Source organism: Melospiza georgiana, chromosome 1 (assembly GCF_028018845.1).
Source record: "Melospiza georgiana isolate bMelGeo1 chromosome 1, bMelGeo1.pri, whole genome shotgun sequence".
Taxonomy (NCBI): Eukaryota; Metazoa; Chordata; class Aves; order Passeriformes; family Passerellidae; genus Melospiza; species Melospiza georgiana.
The window spans coordinates 147,941,424-147,961,725 of NC_080430.1; the positions used below are offsets into that span (position 1 = coordinate 147,941,424).

At 37.1% G+C, this 20,302-nt stretch overlaps 1 protein-coding gene across 2 annotated transcripts in view; it reads left to right on the forward strand.

Annotated features, from left to right (window-relative positions):
* KHDRBS3 (KH RNA binding domain containing, signal transduction associated 3) overlaps positions 1-20,302 on the forward strand; it is a 90,636-nt gene that overhangs the window by 49,595 nt on the left and 20,739 nt on the right. For both annotated transcript variants that reach the window (XM_058038372.1, XM_058038456.1), the window contains exons 6-7: positions 5,832-6,024; positions 18,034-18,116. In XM_058038372.1, the coding sequence (XP_057894355.1) occupies positions 5,832-6,024; positions 18,034-18,116 (276 nt within the window). The remainder of the gene's footprint in view (positions 1-5,831; positions 6,025-18,033; positions 18,117-20,302) is intronic.

The window sequence follows — 20,302 nt, forward strand, 5'->3', positions numbered from 1 at the left end:
TGTAGAACTATGAATGATAAAGTTAAGGAATTTCAAGTGTTTCCTCATTGAATAATGTAGTTTTTGAGAACTGTCCTAAATTTTGCGAGTATTTTTATTTTAAACTTGTTCTTCCATTTAATTTTTCTGGGGGGACAGAGCAGAAAGGATCTTCATACCATTAACTATTCAAATTTTTTGTTTCACTAAAAGTGAAGGAAAGCTGTAAACTGACTCTAGTTGAGGTTTCATGATCGGAATAATTTTATTAACTCAGCCATCCAGTGATGGGCTAAACTGGAAATAAAAATCAGTGTGATTCTAGAGCAGAGAAAGTGCTAAATGAAATGATGGAAGTGGCTGTTGCTGAGGGCAGCTGGAGACGAGTATAAGTGAGATGCTGTGCCTGCTGCTGTGGGCAAGGGCAGTAAATTAGTTTGCTGGAAATAAATCCTAGAAACACTGTGGGACTACTAGAAAGTAGAAATGTCAAATATTATTGCTAATAAAGGCCAAAGAGGAAGTGTATAAGTTGGTAAAATACTATTTCAGTGGGAATCAATGATTAGATCAGTACTCTTAAATTCCTTCTGAGCATTCACAAATGTTTTGAGTCTAACATTGTGTAGCCTAGTTCTAAGTGGCACTAGATTTTGGTGTTAGATTTTCTTGGAAATGCTTTTACTTATGCAATAAGTTCAGGATTCATGCAATGAGATGTTAATCACAAAATTCAATACTTTAGTAATGCTGCAAGTGGACACAGTAAGGTAGACTTTGCATTTGCACATTTTTAGACATTACCCATCATCTATCATTGCTCCACAGTGTTTACAAATCACTTTAGCACCTTCTGACACTTTTGTTCGAGGATTTTTCTCCCCTTCTCTAGTGTGTTTATGGTTTTATAGAAATTATGCTTCACTGTTTTTTCATACACTGAATTGCAAGTGTAAATAGTGAAATAATGTCATGAGAGGAGAGTTAGATTCCAACAAAAGCAGCTTTCATAACAGTATCTTCAAGGGATGATGTAGTAGGTGAATTCGATTAGATTATTCCTCCCATTTTGTCATGAAATAAAAGCTATTAAATGAATGATTGGGATTTGCTTTAGTTAGTCTAGTCCATTGTACCCAGATATAGAAGCCTTTTTTTTAGTACAGAGCCTACTCCCAAATTTGGGAGTAAAATTATTCAGAATTTAACAATCTAAATTACTTGTGTGTTTAATGGAGAAGGGTTAACCTCTTCACTGGATCCACCAGTGCCAGATTAATAAATTCAGGAAAGTCAAACCCAAAGTGATTATAAAGATGAAACAAATATTTCAAATTGTCTTGAAGCAGTAATAATCTGGCAATAAAATGTTTCTTTGAGGGCAGGGCACAATGGACTCAAGTGCATAGGTGGTGAGCATTTTGTTGCTAATGCCTTTTTGGAAGTGACAATAACAGCACCTGGCTAGGCAGCAGGAATTGCTGAATGTGTTTACTGCCAGTAATTAAATACTAGTGTGTATTTGATAGAAATTGCAGTTAATAGGTACTTAAAGTTTTTCTCAAAAACAGCAAAAAGAAATTCAAATGCTAGAGTACCCTGTGATACTCCAGTACTTGTTTACTGCAGTATCAGACTCTGAGGGGTTATTGGCAAGAACCTTTTTATTTCACCTTTCCTGGAAATAAGACACCATAACCCTGTTCCAAAGTATTTGCACAATCAGAGTTCTCAAAAAATTTGGAGACAGATCTGTGGAGTTTCAGTGCTTATTTGTGCATGCAACAAATCAGCCTGGATATATGGACTCAGCACTGTAAGAAGTTTTTATGGATTCTTACTCAAAAGGAGTTCTTATTGAGGACACTCAAAAAAGATTTCTTACAGGGACAGAGGTGACACCATGGTAGAGAGGAGAGAAAATAAGGATAAAAAAATACCTTTCTTATGTTTTAGAAAGTGAGCTGGTAGTCAAGGCTGACAATGGGCTGACAAACCAGCCTTGATAATGTGTAACTTGTTACAAAGTTTTTATAAAGGAAATAAAACTAATCAGCAGTCTGGTATTAAGGACGAGGGGAATTGGTGGCAGCTGAAATTTGGCTTGCAGAAGGATGTCCTTGGGCAAAGAAGCAAACAGTGGAAGTGGTCTAGGAGCCATGAGAAGTTTGATTTGATGGTAAAGTATCTCTGGATGTGATAAAACAAAGCTGGGATAAAATATGTAACATAATTGTTCTAATTATTAGCAGTTGCACAAAGATTCTTTTATTTGTAGATGAGATAGTGTACAGGGGAAAGAGTGGAGAACAGACCCTCTGTGCAGTTTCTTCAGAGGCTTTGGAAGCAGATGGATACCCTGAAAAAGTAGTTGATTAGGAGATGAAAAGTCCAGGAAAGAAGGAAATTTCAAAATCAGCTTCATTCAGTTTTGTTCAGTCCTAGGTGTCTGGAGGAGCTCAGCACCTCCTGTTCCACTGCTCCCCTTGAGGAAGGTGTAGATTGTGCTGAGGGCACCCCTCAGCCTTCTCCATTCCTCTGATGCTTCTGTTGGACCCATCAGATAAGCCTCAGTTGTCATTGGTGGTATGAGGTGTCTTAATCTACTTAATTGTTCCTGATATGTGAAGTGTTCTAGACTGCTTATCATCTTTGACACAGTTCCTGATGCACTTCCAGTTATTTTATGTTTGGGTTTTTTTAATTTTGAAATAAGCTGATTTAGGAACAAGTCTCTGAATACACACAGTTGAGTAGTGAAGTTTTGTGTGTACTCTTATGTTTTCTAAAATTGTTTTTTTTTTAGTGTCCTGACCTCTGGACCAATCTTAGTTTTTGATGTTCTGTAGGCAGTTATAGTGCAGAACCTATTGGTTTGTGTAATGGTAGGATATATAAGTTTATATGTGTGTAGTTATGAACTCCCAAGTGTCCCCTCCTGTAACTGATTTTTTTAGCAATTTTATTTTCTAAAACATTCAGGTTGGGATTCACCTACAAATTGTAGTAGGCATCTGAACCTCTGTTGCAGTTTATTGAAAAATAGTGCACGTATTTTTATTTGTTCCTTTTGTTCTGTAATTTGTCCATAAGCCATTGGCAGCACTATCCAGTGGATTACTGTAAGAACAGCTCTACATGAGGAACTTCTTCAGTTATTCTTGATTGTGTAGCAAAACCTTAATGTACATGTGCATGTAGACATTCATATATGTGAATTGATCTGCTCTGGTGATTGAGGCTTGCTCTGAGAGGTTTCCTGATTCTGGGACAATTGAAGGACTTCAGTTATCTTGGACCTGATTTTCTCAGTATGTTGTTTTGTTAGGATTCTTCCTTTGAGGTTAAGAGTTGGGTTCAGCCTTGCAAGTGATACCTCTTTTAAAACCTGTTCTAGCTTTACTGAGCTCCTATTGCCCTTTCTCAAGTGTTTTCTTTTTTGATAGTTGTTATTTATTTGCTCTGACTTCCCACAGAATTGCTGTTTCCCAATATCATATATGCACATTTTACTCTTTTAAGCATTTTTAAACATAAGTTGTATAGCTGCCCTTTTCAAATTAAGCAATACCTGAACAGATCTGTTGTTTTTGCAAAGGTGTGCAAAGGTTCCTGTTCAAGTGGTTCCTCTATATTTTGAGTCTGTTCATTGTAAATGTCTGTCAAGCTTCTTTAGTTCCCCTATAGCTTCTTTAAAAATAATAATTCTTAAATTAAAGGATTTAAAATTTACAAGCTTTTATACAAGTTAAAAGAAATAACAATTTACAGTTTCTAAAAATTTCCTCTTAGCGTCATGACCTGATACAACTCAAGTTCGTGTGGTGCTCATTGAGCTCTCCTGCCACTGGGTTTTCTGTCTTGGTGCTTTTCCAGCCTCCTCCATCCTGGTGCAGTAACATGAGAACCATACATCTCAGGGTAAGAGGTCCTGTAGGAGGAAGGAACAGAGTTATGAAAAGATCATAAATGATCTCGTAATGCAAGAGAAATATTATTTCCTACCCATCACCACTCCAATCCTATTAACTGTTTTTTGAAATGCAGAAAAGACCTCATCACATGGATCTGGTTTTCTAATTACTTCTCAAGAATAAATCTATGGTAGCTTGAAAAACTGTACCTTTTTTCTTCCCTTAAATGTTTTTCCATGTTTTTCAGCCTTTCATTTCCTGCTTTCACTTGCACCCTGCCTGAAGGATGCTGTCATGATTATGCCTAATGATTCTTCAATCTTTTTACTGAGAGTTTTGTCTTTTTTTTTGACTTGTTACTGACTATATTCTCTGCTGCTAGGTTCATTTCCCTTTCTCTGGCTTCTCCTGGAAAGTATCACATTTGCTATTTCTGTATATTACTTTAGCAGGCTGTGTCTGGAAACTTCACTGCTCACCCTTGCCCCCACTACAATGAAGTCAAATAAGCAGCTGGTAACCTGTTCTAAGGGGGCATTCTACAGATTAGCTGAAACCAAGTAATAAGGACAGTTTTAAATCATTTACTTTCTAGGCTTGTTTAAAATACTTTGTGACTGTGTTTTGATCAGTAATAAAATTAATAAAATCTATCCTGGTTGTATTTTTACATTTTTTTGCATTCCTCATTCAGTGATGCAGTTTTTGAAATGCTACTTATTTGTGGTAAAATGATTTTCTTGTTTTGTGATTCTTAATTGATGTGAAATTATATGATTTGTATAAAATGGGATAGGAAATCATAAGGCCAAATCTGGATCTTTGTCATACTGTTCTACTGAAATAAGGACATTTTTACTCAATTAATGGGCTTGAGATTGATTAGATAATGGCTTGGTAGGTAGAAAGATAGGGTAGAGCTTGTGCCTTGTTTCCTTCTATGTATCTGTTAGAGTGTATGATAAGGGTCTGACTTCTTTGGAACAATTCTATTTCCAACAGCAGTCATTCAGACTCCATTATAGCTCATGGGTTGAAATTACCTCCTTAAAAAGGGTATGTCCATTAGCAATGTTTTAGATTTCTTGTTTAAAAGGATAATTGATGAAAATTTCTCACAGATTGTACCTCTAAATCTCTGCCTTTACTAGAGGGAGGTAGGAGGAAAAGCCACTTCTAAATGGATCAAATGTTTTTTGAAAACTGGTTCAACTGAAGTCTCATATTTTTCATTCATGTTAAGTGTCCAAAGTAATGGAATGCAAGTTAGTGCCTATCATGCTTTCAGAATTTTTAGACCAAATTTACTGTTATTTAGAGTTCTTAAATACGTATAGGACATCAGGTTCTATCCTATAATCACCCTGCACATTTTATTACATTTGGATGTTTCCTGAAACAGATGGAAATCTCTTCAGAAGCAGAAGAAAACGTACTTTTTGTGATGCACTCAGTGTCTCACAACCAGTGTGATTTTTGGGTTGTGATACAGAAGCTTTCATGGAACTGGAAGGGAGAAGCTTTCATGGGATCAGAAGGGAGCGGCACAGATTCCTCTGTGCAGGGTTTGAGTATGATATTGCCTACACCTTCAAACAAAGCTGTTACTCTGTGCTTGTGATTTCACATACTAGAAATCAAATTCCAGTGAAGTTGACTGATTCCAGCAGGTTGTTTTGGGTGTGCCCGAGTGTGTGAGAATGACTCAAGTCAGTGCAAGGTTCATCACTGAATCCCTTGTCTCGTTTGTATCTTCCAGCATTTTTTGCATAACACGCGCAATCGGATTTAAGCCTACAGAGAAAGGACAAACTCTAAATCTCTTCTAGACTTTTTCTGGTTGTAGCAAAGCAGAACTGCCAGGATGTGGGGGAGGGAGGTGTTGGAAGGGAGGCCCTGGGTATGGTGTCTAATGGTCAGTGATCCGTGTGTTTGCAGGGGCCGTGGGGGAGTGCCTCCACCGCCGGCAGGAGTGCCCAGAGGGGCACCAGCTCCCCGGGGAGTCCCTCCCAGCAGAGGACCCGTCAGTCGGAGCCGGGGACTTCTGGCACCCAGAGCACGAGGAGTTCCTCCCCCGGCGGGGTACCGGCCCCTGCCGCCGCCCCCGGCGCAGGAGACCTACGGGGAATACGTAAGTGGAGCTGTGGGTGTGCTGAGCGTGGAGCGTGGGTCGTTCTGGAGAGGGCAGGTCCCTTCAGAACTCTGTGCAATTAGCACCTAAGTGCTGACCCAACATCTCTGACAAATGTGGTCATCTCTATCATTTCAGGCTTGAGCTGCTTAATTTAAAAAAAATAAATTGGGTTATATGTATACACCATCATAAAGACATTTGGAGTACATTTGGCAAAATAGTTATGTGCCTCTTAAATGTTTAATATTAGGTTTCTGCTTTCCAAAAAATTTGAAAAATCACGATTGTTGTAGACTTCTAATTCTCAACTAAAACAGAATAATATTCTAATCTTCCTTCCTAAGCCTATCTTAGTGGTCATATAGTAGTTTAATGGTCAGACATGTAAAATATTTTTATGAAAGCTTCAGAACTAATCCTAAAATTTTAACAATGCACCTCAATAAGCCATACATACTCATCTTGATTTTATTGTATTAAACATTAGAATCATATCAAAATACTTTTTATGTTGTATATGACAAAATGATGCAGTTATGAATTGTTAAGGAAAACTTAAATTGAACTTACAGAGCAGTAAGATAGAGAAAAAAGATCAATAAGTCAAAACTATAGTGATAAAAATGAATTTAGTCTTTTAGGAAAATAATACCTTCAAGGACAGTGCTTTTAATACTAAAGGTTTTAGTGTGCCCTCTTTACAGCCAAGTGTTTCTGGACTTCATTGTTTAGACTAACAAAAAGAGATTCTGTTTTCCTGAAAATTTGCTATTTAGATTTTTTTTGCTTTTGTCTAAACCATTATTTCACCTATCTTCACCTCTCTTCTTCCAAAGATCCCCACCAAAACCATCTAAATCAAATACCTGGTTTTCTCCCTTTTGGCAGAAAACCAATTTTCTATATAACACTTGTAGCTCTATAAGGGAAGAAATTCAATGTTGTTAATATGAACATTTATGCATATAATTGAAAAATTCAGAATTAATGTAGTTCATTAATTTTGAGAAAGAATACTTTACCAACATGCCTAAATTCCCCCTGGCTATACTTGACCAGTCAGAGTGGGTACTGCAAATAAGCAGTTCTCTCACAATGCCTTCCAAGGAATCAATCCTCATTGTACACCTATTTCCAGGACATACATTCTAGAACACATAGAGAGATGGTAGAATAGAAACCTCTTTGAGTAACTTCATATTTCTTTATGATCTGCTATTTATAGAATGTGTCTATAGAAGGGGTGTGGAAGTAACAGCTGCTTGCCTCAGTGTCGTGAAGTATGCTTCACTTCTGGGAGAATAATTAGAAAATAGCACTGTACAGAAAAATAGTGCTGCACTAAATAACTTCTAAAAAGAATTCTCTTTAGAACTGGATCCCTTATCTACCATAAAAGATACCTTTGCAGGGATAGTTATAGTTGGTAGATATAGTACTTAAAGCTGTAGTTGGGAAAGCAGTCCTACATGGTCTATATTTTCTTTAGAAGAACGTTTAGCAGGGACATAAGCCATTGGTGTGTTGCATGTTCAGTGTTAAATTTGATGCTTGGTGGTTTTTACTTGTCCATTTGCAGGACATTATCTAAGTGCCTTATCTCTGTCTTTTACAGGTTAAGGGAGCATGGTATGAGTCTTTAGTAGTGTTTCTGTGCCTTCTTTACTGATTCCTGCTTAGTTATATCTAATACTGAAGCATTAGTTTGCCAACCTGAGCAGAATAAGGTCTTGCTGATTGGGAAGTGTATGTAGAATGAGAACATCAGAAACACTGGGGGGTACCATAAACTATTTTAAGCACCATCAAAGCTTTGGAGACTGAGATATCCAGAGAGGTTAGAGAGAAACCTTTAGAAGCGTATTGGGTTTTTGTGGCCAGGTTTTGGTAGCAGAGGGCTGCAGGGGTGGTTCCTGTGAGATGCTTTTGGAAGCTGCTGCTGTGCCCAGCAGAGCCAGTGCCAGCCAGCTCCAAGGTGGTCCTGCTGATGGCCAAGCCAAAGCCCAATGGTGGTACTACCTCTGGGATAATGTATTTAAAGGAAGGAAAAACATCCCAGTCTGGAGCAGTCTGTTTCTAAATGACTTCACCCCGTGCAAGGTTCCTACTCTGCAACAGTTCATGACGAGCTGCACCCCAGGGGAAGGGCTCACATTGGAGAAGTTTGTGTTGGACTGTCCCTGTGGGAGGGATCTGATGCCGGAGCTGGTGAAGAGTGGGCAATGTCCTGTCCCTGAGGAGGAGCAAGCAGGGGCAAGGTGTGGTGAGTTCACCACAGCCCCCACTCCCATTCCCTGCATTGCTGTGAGGGAACGAGTAGAGAATTTTGGAGGGAAGTTGACACTGGGAAAGAAGGGAAGGGTGCAGGGGAAGATGTTGCTCAATTGAGTTTTAATTTCTCATCATCCTACTCTGATTTCATTGGTAATGAGCTAATTTACCCCAACTGGGTCTGTTTTGCCTGTGACAGTAACTGGTGAGTAATCTTGAGCCATGAGGCTTTTATGTCCACCTGAGGAGGGGAGTGACAGAGTGGCTTTGGTGGACACCTGGTGTCCAGTAAGGGTCAACCCACCACAAGAAGACTTTCTATTGAAGATTGGAAAGTCCCGAGGATTCATGAAGCTCTTGATTCCCTTAGGCCTTTTCTTTGTACTCCTTAAATGTGAAACTGTACAAGTCCAGGAAGAAGCAAACTGTGTGTGGATGGAAGCTTTGAACCACTCACTCCTGTAACTGAATATTTAAAGGTGATTTAGGGTTTCAGTATGTAAAGTCCTTGTCCATTTCCTCTGTTGAGTGCTATTAAATCTACCTTGTTACAGACAATGAATTACAACATCCTTTTTCCTTCAATCCTTTGCTAACTCTGTGTAGTCCTTGAAACCAGTGAATTTTTAACATCTGTGATGAACTCAGTTTTGCCTCTTGCTTATCCTGATATCTCTCCTTCCTCTGCTTGATTAATTGATTGTTTTTTTTATAAATAGTTGTCTTCAAAATGGGAAAGAGAATACCTATTTCATTCTGAAAAATTTGAAGGGTTACATTTAGAGGAAGTATTTCACATGGGGAAAACATCACAGGCAAAAAGTCCTTAATTTGAGATGCATTTTAAGTTAAGATCAAGAAAACTGTGAACATTGCTGTCCTGTGTTTAGAGCCCACAGGGAAGTGTTCCAGAATCTTGTCCATTACAGAAAGCTCTGCTCAGAGTGAGCTGCCTCTGTCTTCTGTCACCTTTCTGGGGTCTGTGCATTGGTGGCCTTTGAATGCTTTGGCTGTCTCTGCAGAAGTCACACAGCATACTGGACTAGCAGCAGTAGTGGCACATCTTTCCAGTTCAATATAAGCAGTTTTCCCACTCCACTGTTGCCAGTCTCATTTATGTGTGAGCCTCAGCTGCAGGACTCATTCCTCCTGAGACCCCACCACACTGTTAGTACCATGATGAAGCTCTTGAAGCCACTAAATGACAGTTCCTTATCATTTTCTCTGAAGACTGACTCTTTAATAGCTGTAGCATCAGCCTGTATAGGAAAAATTCCATCCTCTATAGCCAGCCAGTTTTATAACTCACTGCTCTGGTTGCTGTGATAAACTTTCTCTGAAGACTAGCAGGACTCTCATTTTTCTTTCCTTGGCTGCTTAGGTCAGGAGAAAACATGTTGTGACGTGTGAAGCATGGCCAGGATTATTTTTGTAACAGCTGGATGAGGGAAACCATTCTAGGTGAATGCTACATTTGTTGAAGAACTTACAGATGGTTTCAGGAACATTTTTCTCTTAATTAAATGGGATTTTTTTTTCCTCTACTCATTGAACTGTACTGTGCAATAGACTAAAATATTTTTGTGGATTTTGAAGCTGACAGATTATTCCATTACGATAAGAAATAGAAACTGTATTTAAGTACTAGCTGGAAATTTTAAGCTTTTCTACAATTTTCCAAGAAGCAGGAGTGTAAGGTCAATTCCTTAGCAAATGTTGAGTCAAGCATGGGTTAGAGCAGAACTGCTCAGTCTCAGTTACTGCCTCATCACATTTGTTGCTCTTGGCCTCGTCCTGCTGTTGCCTTCTTCTCAGCTTCCAACCTCTGAGGCTTTTTTCCAAATTAGCGACACACAGTGGGACTGAAGCTTTTTAAGACTAGATTTTTATTTTATGCTTTTTTCATTTTACAAAGGCAAATATTTAGTAAATATTCTACCAGTCTTTCACTTCTGTACTTTGCATGAATATATTTGTGATGATGCTGTGTCAAGTCCTGTTCTGGCTGCTTAATTGTGTTAAATGCAAAGTGAGTTTTATCTGAGTTCATATTTTTAGGCATTAAGAACTTTAAACATGGATTTAAAACCTGTTGCTCTGGCACTTAAAAAATAACTCATCAGTCCAGCATGTTGTGGCCAAGACTTGCTTCAACACTACTTTGGAAGACTGTCAGATCTGAATATTCCTCCCTGTTCTGGATAAAATTTGTGGCAGAGCTTTATTTCTGGTTTTGGCCAATTTGTATATGTTTTCTTGTGTTCAGAAAAGGGTTAACTCAGGGACAGAGTTTTCTGATGCACTGATCACATGTAATTTCTAGCAGCTAAAGCTCCAATGGCATTGCTTTCTGTATTAAGGAATGTCAAGATGGAATGTCTACCAACAGGAGACCAAGGGAGCCTTTCTAATGTTAAGTAAGTTGTAACTTTAAAAAGAACACTGTGAGTTATTTCTAATTAGATTTCAAAAATATTTTAACTTGGATACAGATACAGGCCTCTCAAAAGGATGTACAGAACAGTTGGATACAAAATAGTTACCGATAGCAACAAACTTCAAAACCTACTCTTTAAAATCTACATTTAGTTATTTCTTCTTTCTGCAAAACCATAAAGGTTAGGGATTTTTTTATAAGATTTATAGTTCCTGAAGCATTCATTTGTGGATATTTCCAGAAATACATTGCTTTACTGTTGAACAAAGCACATCTCAGACTCAAGATTGTAGTTCTCACACTAGGTCTGTGTTGTGAGACTGTAATTATCACTGAATGTGTACTGTGAAGTACATGTGTATTACAGATATTACAATGCTATGAGACTGTGCTTGTCCTGTTTCCCATGAGAAATGGGGAAGACCCAAAACATTACCATAACCTGCTGTCTAACAAAATCTCACGCAAAATAATGAGCAGATGGTGTGTTGTTCTGTCTCTTTTTATAAGTAAAATCTCAGTATTTTTTGGTACTGGGAGGCCTGTGGATCAAATTCCTGTTACAGGTATTCATATTCCCTTGGGTCTGTCTGGAGATGATGTGCTGACCACCAGGATACTGTCCCAGCATACACAGCACTTTCTGTCCTTTTGGTTTGGCAGGAAATCCTACAAATTTGGTAAGCCTTAGGGAAAGTTGATTCACAAATAATATTTGTCTGGATGGCTAAGAAATTAATTTAATGATCCAGTCAGTATAACAAAATATGAATGTAGGTGTCCATTGGATAAAAGAGTAATTGCAGTCTTACTGTTCACAGGGGAGAGCCCATTCCATTGAAAACCCTATATCCTGTTATTTAGTTCACTTCCTTAGAAAACCAGTGCAAATTCTGTTTTAATCTCCATCCTTAAGTTTGAATTCCCTGTCTCCCTATTGAGATCATAATTAATTTAGATTTTGAAAAACTGAAAATTTGGATTACTGTGGAAGCAATTTCTTGGAGCTATTAATACATTGCTGATTTTGAGTGGTGAACTGTTTTTAAAGTGGAGTTTTCTCATTGATATTCACTTGCTGTTTGGGATTAAAGAAGGTAAGATCTGTAAGGGAAAAAAAGAGAAAAGTCTCTGTATACCATATAAAAAAACCCCATTTTTTTATTTACAAATAAAGGCTTCTTGAAGTTGAGGTAGTAAAATATTAGTCAAAGTAAGGGCTAGTCCAGATGGCATAAGACTTTGGAAAGAATTTAAATTCTATAATGGAGTTCAAGTGTAATTTCAGTGTCACTTTGCAAGATTTACACCATGTTTTAATTTACCTTGTTCTTGTGAATGTTGATAACTTCCTGATGATGTGCAGCATTTTAAATCAGTGAGTTTATCTGCTTAGTTGTTTGAATGTGAAGCTTTTTGTTTGGGTTCCTGGAAAGGGCTTGAATTAGATTCAGTCTCTAAGAAGCAGAGAAATTGTCTTTTGTCCATGCTGTCCCTCTTCCCCTTTGTGGATAATGTTGTGGTTTCCATTTAGGTATTGTGCCATTTTCTAAGCAGTTTGTTAGCTGAGTTCTGGCTTTTTAGAAGTGCTAACACTGTTCTTAAATTCAGGGAGAATTTGTGTGAGACTTTTGAAAAGCAAGTTCATAACATGAAAACATTATTTCTTGGCTTTTTCTTTCCAATAAAATGTTCTTTTTCGTAGTAAATAGGACAAGCAAGAAGCAATAAAAGGGGGAGGGAGGGGAAGGTTTTGTATTTTAAGCCCTTCAAATAACTGCTTTGTTTAATTTCAAGTCTTGTATCTTCTTTGGGGTTTTCAGGATGAGATGGAGAGAGAATGCAAAATGTTTCCATTTTCCCAGGAACTGGGGTGACATTGGCTAAGGGAAATGTGGGATGCTTTGCAGAAAAAGCTGAACAGCTTTTCCCCTTGCCTAACTCAATGTTCACCTATAAAGTTCCCATAAAATTCCTTTCTAAGTATTTTAGTTTAAGCTGCTTATCTGAAACTTGGTATTATTGAATGAATCCTCCTGATTCTGGCACTGCTCCCTGCTGTTGTGTATTGAGAACCAGACTTGTTTTGGTCTGATAGTAATTTGGTTTAAATGTTGCTGTCTATATTCATTAGCAACTCCTCAGGGTTTTTTTGAGGTGCATGAAAAACAATCCACTCCTGCATCTCTCATTCCATGAAAACCTTATTTGTTCTGGTTGGATATGCTCCTTCTGGATGAAAACAGATGAAAATCTCCAAAACAAGAGCTTACAGTCTGTGCATGTTTGCTGCTAATGTCCTTGATGTTGGTGCTCAGACTTAAGATGGTTGTAGCAGCCCATATTTGCTCTGATTGCCTCATATTCCCTGTTGATTAAATGAGGGGGGGGATGTTATTCCCATGTAACAAAATGCCTGTTCCTTCCCTTTACAGTTCTAATTTGCCAAAAGGAGTTCATTGCACTGATGTTTTGTGCTGTCTCCTTCAAGTTAATCTCTGCATAAACTTTTTTTTTTCTTTAAATTTGATAGTTTTTATCTAAAATAAATATGTGAATGTGCTTCTCTAGTGTTATGGGATGGTATAGTAGTGTAAGTATTAATTTCAGAGAATGATGAGGAAAAAGAAACAGTGTAAAAAGAAAACATTTTAGCTGTAGTGGTAGTGTCCTTATTTTTTTCCCTTGGATGGATTTCCTTGGATGGGAACAGCTGGAAAATTGATTTCGTATTGATTTCATGATCTTTTTTCCCAGCTCTGCAAATGGCCTTTGTTAAAAGCCACTTTTACCCTCTTCTTTCTTTCTGTTTCTCGGTCTTGTTCTTTGAAACATTGTTCATTTTCCTTAAAGAGGTTCCAAACAGTAGTCTGTCATTGTCACTGCCAACAGATTCCAATTTAAAACCAGCGTTTCCTATTCTTCACTTGCAAGAGTTTGTTCAGAGTACTATTTTAATTAAACAGCACTGATGAACAAGGCTTAGCATGATTTATAATGTTTTGTGGAGTGCAGGGGTTGTGGCAAAGATTGCTTTTATCATTTTTTGACCCATGATAGTAACTTAATATATTCAAATGGTGCATATTTACACATTGCCTTTGATTCTATTAATGAATAATGTCTGTTCTTTACACGGAGTAATTACAGCTACCAGTGCTGCTCTTTGGATTTATTGCACCTGTGGGCACCATCACTGAGACCACTGCAGGCAGAAGCTCTCTTTAAATGGAAACACTTATAGGTTGGCTTAATAAAGGACTTTATTATTAAACTCTGAGATTTTAAAGAGTAACTCCATATTCTTTTCAGATGATCTTTGTTGTAACTCCAGCTTTTTTGTTACTTTGGGGGAAGATTCTTAAGCCTGAAGTCGAGGCAGTTGCTCTTGATACCTTCCTGGTGGGTACTTCAAATGTCGGGTGATAAATACCTGTAGTTTAAAAGGACTTCAGTATTTTCAGCTCTTTTTTCCCCACATTTCTGTTGTAAGCACAATGTTCAGCACACTTGCTGCCTTTTGATCAGACTAATCTGATAAGAGTTAAATTTTTCTGGGTTATTCTGAAAAGCAGAATAATGAATAACAATGGAAAGGCTTCTGTTCATGGCATGAAGACATGATCTGGAGTGGGCTTTTGGGTTTTGAAGTGGGAGATGGAATATGGGTTCACCAGTAAACTTTCTGATATCTGAGTACATTTAGGAAGAGCTATTCATAGACAGATGTAGTGTGAATAGAGAGGGAAGTCCATTGTGTTACATTTCATAGATTGAAGGAATACAGACACTGTAATCCATGTGAAGAATAATGGCTTTAAATATGAAAGTGAATGCTTTTATAAGTACCTGAAAGATGCCCAAAAATCAGCAGGAAAAATGTAATGAGAAGGTTCTTATGAAAGTATTATTCTTTTGTTATTACATAGAAAGAAATCTGTATAGCAATGCTTGGGCTTAGTAGAATGTACTTAGTACAAAGGTGCACTTCAGTACCAGCTTTCTGTGTGTAAGTTCAGTTCTGCCCATTTTTATTATATATGTGTAAAAATGATGGTTATTCTCATTTAAGTTAGCATGGTATTTTATAGCACTGAAATATGCCAGATGGCCAGGGATATTTCACCTAAATACTAAATAAAGTTAAAGAAAACATTCACTGAAGCCACTAGAGGTCTGATTCAGAAAGAAAATACTCAAGTAGCATGAATTTAATTTAAAATTCAAAAATTCTGTGGCTGTTGACCTTGTTTGTAACCTCCTGAAAGAGAAAGTTTTCCAATACTGCATGACTAAGAGCAAATACTGTCAGTGCTAGTTCAGGGAAAGCTCTGAAACATATTTCAGCTGCTCCTGCCTAATTGCTACTTCAAAGGAATTGTGCAGAGCAAACACATATTTTGGAATTTGAATATCTTATTTCTTAACAGAACAAGCTATTGAGAGCAAACCCATTTTATTTTTGGATCATGTTGCACATATTTATCTTGTTTTTAGTGTAAACTTTGAGGTTTATAACTGCAAATATTAGGGAAAAATTCTTTCCTGTGAGGGTGGTGAGGCTCTGGCACAGACTGCCCAGCAAAGCTGTGGCTGTCCCATCCCTGTAAGTGTTCAAGGCCAGGTTGGATGGGACCCTGAGCAACCTGGTCTAGTCTGGACACATGGAAGGTGTCCCTGCCCATGACAGGGGATGGGACAAAATGATCATTAATGTCCCTTCCAGTCCAAACCATTCTGTGATTCTATGAAATACATCAGTAAAAGATAATGGATCTACTTAAGTAGATTACTATGATCTCAAAAACCCAGCTTGACAATTTTAATTCTGACAGTAGTCCCGCATATAAACCACAAACCAGATATCTTTCCATACAAGGCTTCTAACAACCATCATCAGCAATATCATAATGCAGGGCTTAATTTCAGCAGTTGTCAGGTTATTAACACATGGAGTGGTGAACAGTGATGAATCCTGGGCAAAACTTCTCTGGAAGACAAGTGCTAATTAAAGAAGTAGTTCAGTCTGATACAGAATGGACTTCCCCCAAATTTTCCTTCTGTTCTGCTGAACATCTTATGAAGGATCTTCTCTATCCAAATTTATTTTGTTCCTCTGTTTTCAAGAAGTCATAGAAACACCATAACTTCAAAGCAGACTCTTACCATCTTTCTTTCGTGATCCATTTTCTCAGTGAAATACTTAATATAAATCTGAATGAGAGGACTGATTGCTCAAGAGGTCTCTAATGATTCCTTAGGGGCAAAGCTTTCCTTACACATTAAAAGGTTAATTTCAATCCTCCACTGTTTTTTGTTGACATTGCTGGATGTGCCCAGTTTGAGCTTTGGAAGGGATGTGGAAGGGATTTGGAAGTTTTAAGGATGGCTAGTTCACATTTGGGAGAGTCTGTGAGAGGAGACCAAATGTCATGTAAATGTTCTGGAACAGAGCAAAGAAATTGGCTCAGGCAGCTACTGCTGTTGGTCAGGGTCTGTATTGTTAACAGATGTCTGTGTATTGCATCAATAAGTAATAAAATGCCTGTTTGGAATAACTGCCAGCAGGCAGTGGAGTTGGGGTTTAGTCTGTGGCTTATCAAGAAAAGCCTTATCTGATGGGCAAGAAAATCCTAAGAGCCTGTTTTAATTTTTAGTTTCAGTGCAGCGAATTACTGAAAGACAAAATGCATTTCCTTTTTTGAGTGACTATTTATTCATGGATCCCCATGCAACTGACAGTTGAAAGAATCCTAGTTTCTTCTTCCAAACCACTAAATAAACTCACTCAACTGTGCTGGCAAATGTTCACAGACACCCTTCTCCTAATCACTGCTGGGAAACAATCATGTGCACTGATCTAGCAGTGCTGAAGCCCTATTGATAGGCAGGTTGCCTGTTTTCCAAAGAAGCAATTTCAAATGACTGGAAAACTTGCTAAAAACTCATAGGAAATTAGGTTTCCTGTCAGTTGTTTTGAGGATGTCACTGCCTTCTGCTATAGCAAGCTGTCAGATTCCCATCATTGGAAAGGTTTTCTACCAGAGTTAGACAATCCGTCATTTGTCGTTCCTACCTAAATTGATTGATACTGATTGTTGGTTTTGTTCTCTGTCACTGCTGAAAGATCCTTAAACATTCCATTTGTTAAAATGTTGGTTCTTTCATGAGGCTTTATCCTTTAATTGCCAGGGCTGGATACAACACTTATTCAGAAAACACCAATAATATATATATGTATGTAGGCATATATATGTATATGAATGTGTATATATATACACATATACATATACAAAAAACATGTGTGTATATATATATGTATATATGTGTGTGTATATATGTATATGAAGAATGATCCCCCAGTCTTCAAAGTGTCTTCTCATTAGTTCATTCTTATCTGGCAACATACTCCTAAATATCCACTGAGGTTTTTGGCATATTTAGACAGGATTTAGATATTAGGATATCCTATGAATTATTACAGTAGATGTGCCATTTCTGCTTTTCCTGTGTTTAACTCACTTAGGTGTATTAATTGGACAAAACAGTAAATTGATGACAGTTCTTCAGATTTGTATAGCTCATTCTTTGTGAAAACACATAATCACTGTCACTTGTTTTTATCTTAAACTTCTGTATGGCTGGGGTCAGTAGTTTCTTCAAATTGGTGTTGAAATACAGTACTGTTTTGAGAAGAGTGTTACATTGTGTACTTAAATAGTGTGACTAATGTGGAGAGAAGTAAGAAATCCTTACTTACAGTTTCTTGTTCAGTGCTAAACTCCCACAAGTTGAAGTGTTTTCAGAGGGCATTCAGAGTAGTAAAATTATCATTCTTACTAGTCTTATCTCTAGGGAAGTTCTTTCCTATCCAAAGTTACACAGAACTGAATTTATTGTCCAGAAATAAGTCAGCTACCTAAATCAATTCTAAAATATTTATTTAGATGTTTTGACTCCTGAGATACTTCCCGGAGCTTTCTTGAAGATCAGTAGCTCACTCAAACTCAAGAACATGGAGACGTGAAATGCTTGTACTGTCATCTGCACAAGCTAGTGTTAACTAAAAAACAAATCTTCCTAAAGCACGTTGCCAATAGCCTTAAATACCTTTAAAGAAATGATGATCTAAGATGTATAGGTAGGAGGGATCTCAGTATTCAGATTTTCCATTTCATGTTGTTCAAATGTTATACATATATTTCAGGAGAGTGTTGTCTTTGACATATAGAACTGGGTTACTGCTGTGTTTCTAGAGAGTGCTTGAAGTTAATATTGCATCTTTTGTGTCATTTCAGGAGTATGATGATGGCTATGGAGCTGCTTATGATGAACAAAGCTATGATTCCTATGATAACAGCTATAGCACTCAAGCACAAAGGTAAGCCTCCAAATCAACTGTAACTGCATTTGAAAAATTCTGTGGTTGGCCAGTTAATTTTACTTAGAGTTTTCCAATTTCATCATAAACAGCAAAAATTGTATTAAAAGATTTTAGAAACAACCCCCAGGTTACTTGTCTTTAGTATTACATAAGTACAAAAGTTAAATTTGTGAGAGGCTGAAAAGAAACAGAATTGAGAACTTGTACTGGTTTTAGTGATGCCAAATCCTAAATCAAAGTTTTCAAAAGTTCCAAAAATTCAGGGAAATTTAGTTCAGATTTGTTGTGGGAGGGAGGAGTGGATAAGGAAGGGGAGAGGAGAAAAAACATACAACTTTATAGGAGATATTAACTTTTCTGAAACACAACTGATTAAATTTTCTTACTACTTTTGCAAAGATATATTCAAGTATTTTACCTGTATTTGACTGTAAAAAAATACACCTGTCAGTTTGCTTTACTCCTCTGGAAATCCTTGTGACAAATTTGAATCTCTTGCCATTTGTTTTCCTTTTCCCACTTCATTGTCAGTAGTATTTTTAACCATTTAACCATTTTTTTTTTTTAATTTTGCTTTCTTAAAGGAGTCATTATTTTGCAACTCCATGAATAACAATATGACCCAACGATGGGAAACATGCTGTGAAGTAAAACTACTTCTTTTATGTGGTTTGAACTTCATGGCAAAAATCTCATTACAAATATAGCAGCTTGGATGATCATCTCCACTTCTGGAAACAGAACTTCTGTCCACATTTTACTGAGCTGTAATTTATTTTCATTCCTTTTCTCTCAGACCAAGCATTCATAATTTGCTCAGTAGTAGATGTTTTAATGTTTTTGACAATGTCCTGAAATTCTATGGCAAAGTTATGACTTGCCTCTGAGGTAGGGTTACTGAGGTTCCTGTTGATGAATCCCTTATAGTGAATTAAACTGAAAAATGTATTTGATGCAGAGTTCTTTTACCTTCTGCTAAATATGTAAAATTTACAATGCAGCTTTATCTGAAATAGTACAGAATTGTTCGTAACAAAGTTGAGAACAAAGCTGTTTACACATGGCATCTGCTCTGCTGTAGAGTTGTCACACCCAATTTCAGTTTTGTTGTGTAAATGAATATTTTTCTGTGCTCAACAGCTTAGTCAATGTGAAAAAGCATAGTGGAAAGTTCAAGTGCCATTATTGTTGAAAACTACAATAATGAAATTACCTTTGTGTCTGATACTTGGCTCCTACTGACTCTAAGCTTGATAAAAATATGACTTAAGAAACCTGCAGTGTAGAAACTTCAAAATATGAGATGCTGTAGAGTGTTACATTTTGAGAACAGTTGCTGGTAATGGATTTTTTTTTCCCCAAAAGACAATTGCCAAAGTAGTCCTCAATTTTCATGTTGGCAATTCTGTTCTGCCTTCTTGCTTGTGCTGTAGGTAAATGGGTTTATTGCACACAAGCATTTGGACTTCATTACAAAGTCATTTGCCTGATTCAAAATTAAACATTACTTGGGTTTGATTTTTTTTCCCCACATTAGGAAGGTTTTCATTGAGATTTTCTTTCTTTGAACTAAAATTAGGAAAAAAGCAAATCTCCCCAGGAATGAAATTGCTCTTGTAAACGATTAATAGATAAGAGTATGTATAATATTCTTAGATACATTTGCACATGCTTGGCTGTCTAGGAGACGTTTCATAAAATGGTTGCTTTACTTTGTATTTTGCCTGTAGTTTCACAAAATATATGTTGTTAGATTATAACAAATTTGTTACCTTCTTAATGATTATTTGACATTTATCCCCTAATTTTATTTAGTGCTCTGTGGAAAAAGAAAACGAGAAATTTTTCACTTGCACTTTCCTCACAGGATATCAACATTTATTTTCTGGCTTGGCAGAAAGATTTTTAGGATAGTATTGGCAGGCAAAAAATAACTATAAACATCCATCTGAGCTACGTAGACCAGCATTCCTATCTTTAATCTGAATATCAAGTTGTAGCCCATATTGCAAAATACCATTTTTAATCAAAATTATATACTTATCATATTTAAGAGCATTGCAATGCCCTTACCGTGAAGGAAATTAGGCAAAGTGCATTGTTTTCATAATTTAGCCTTTTTTATTCTTGATTTTTTTGCCCTCCTAAAAAAAGGAAAGAAACTGCATTTGCACATGGAGAGC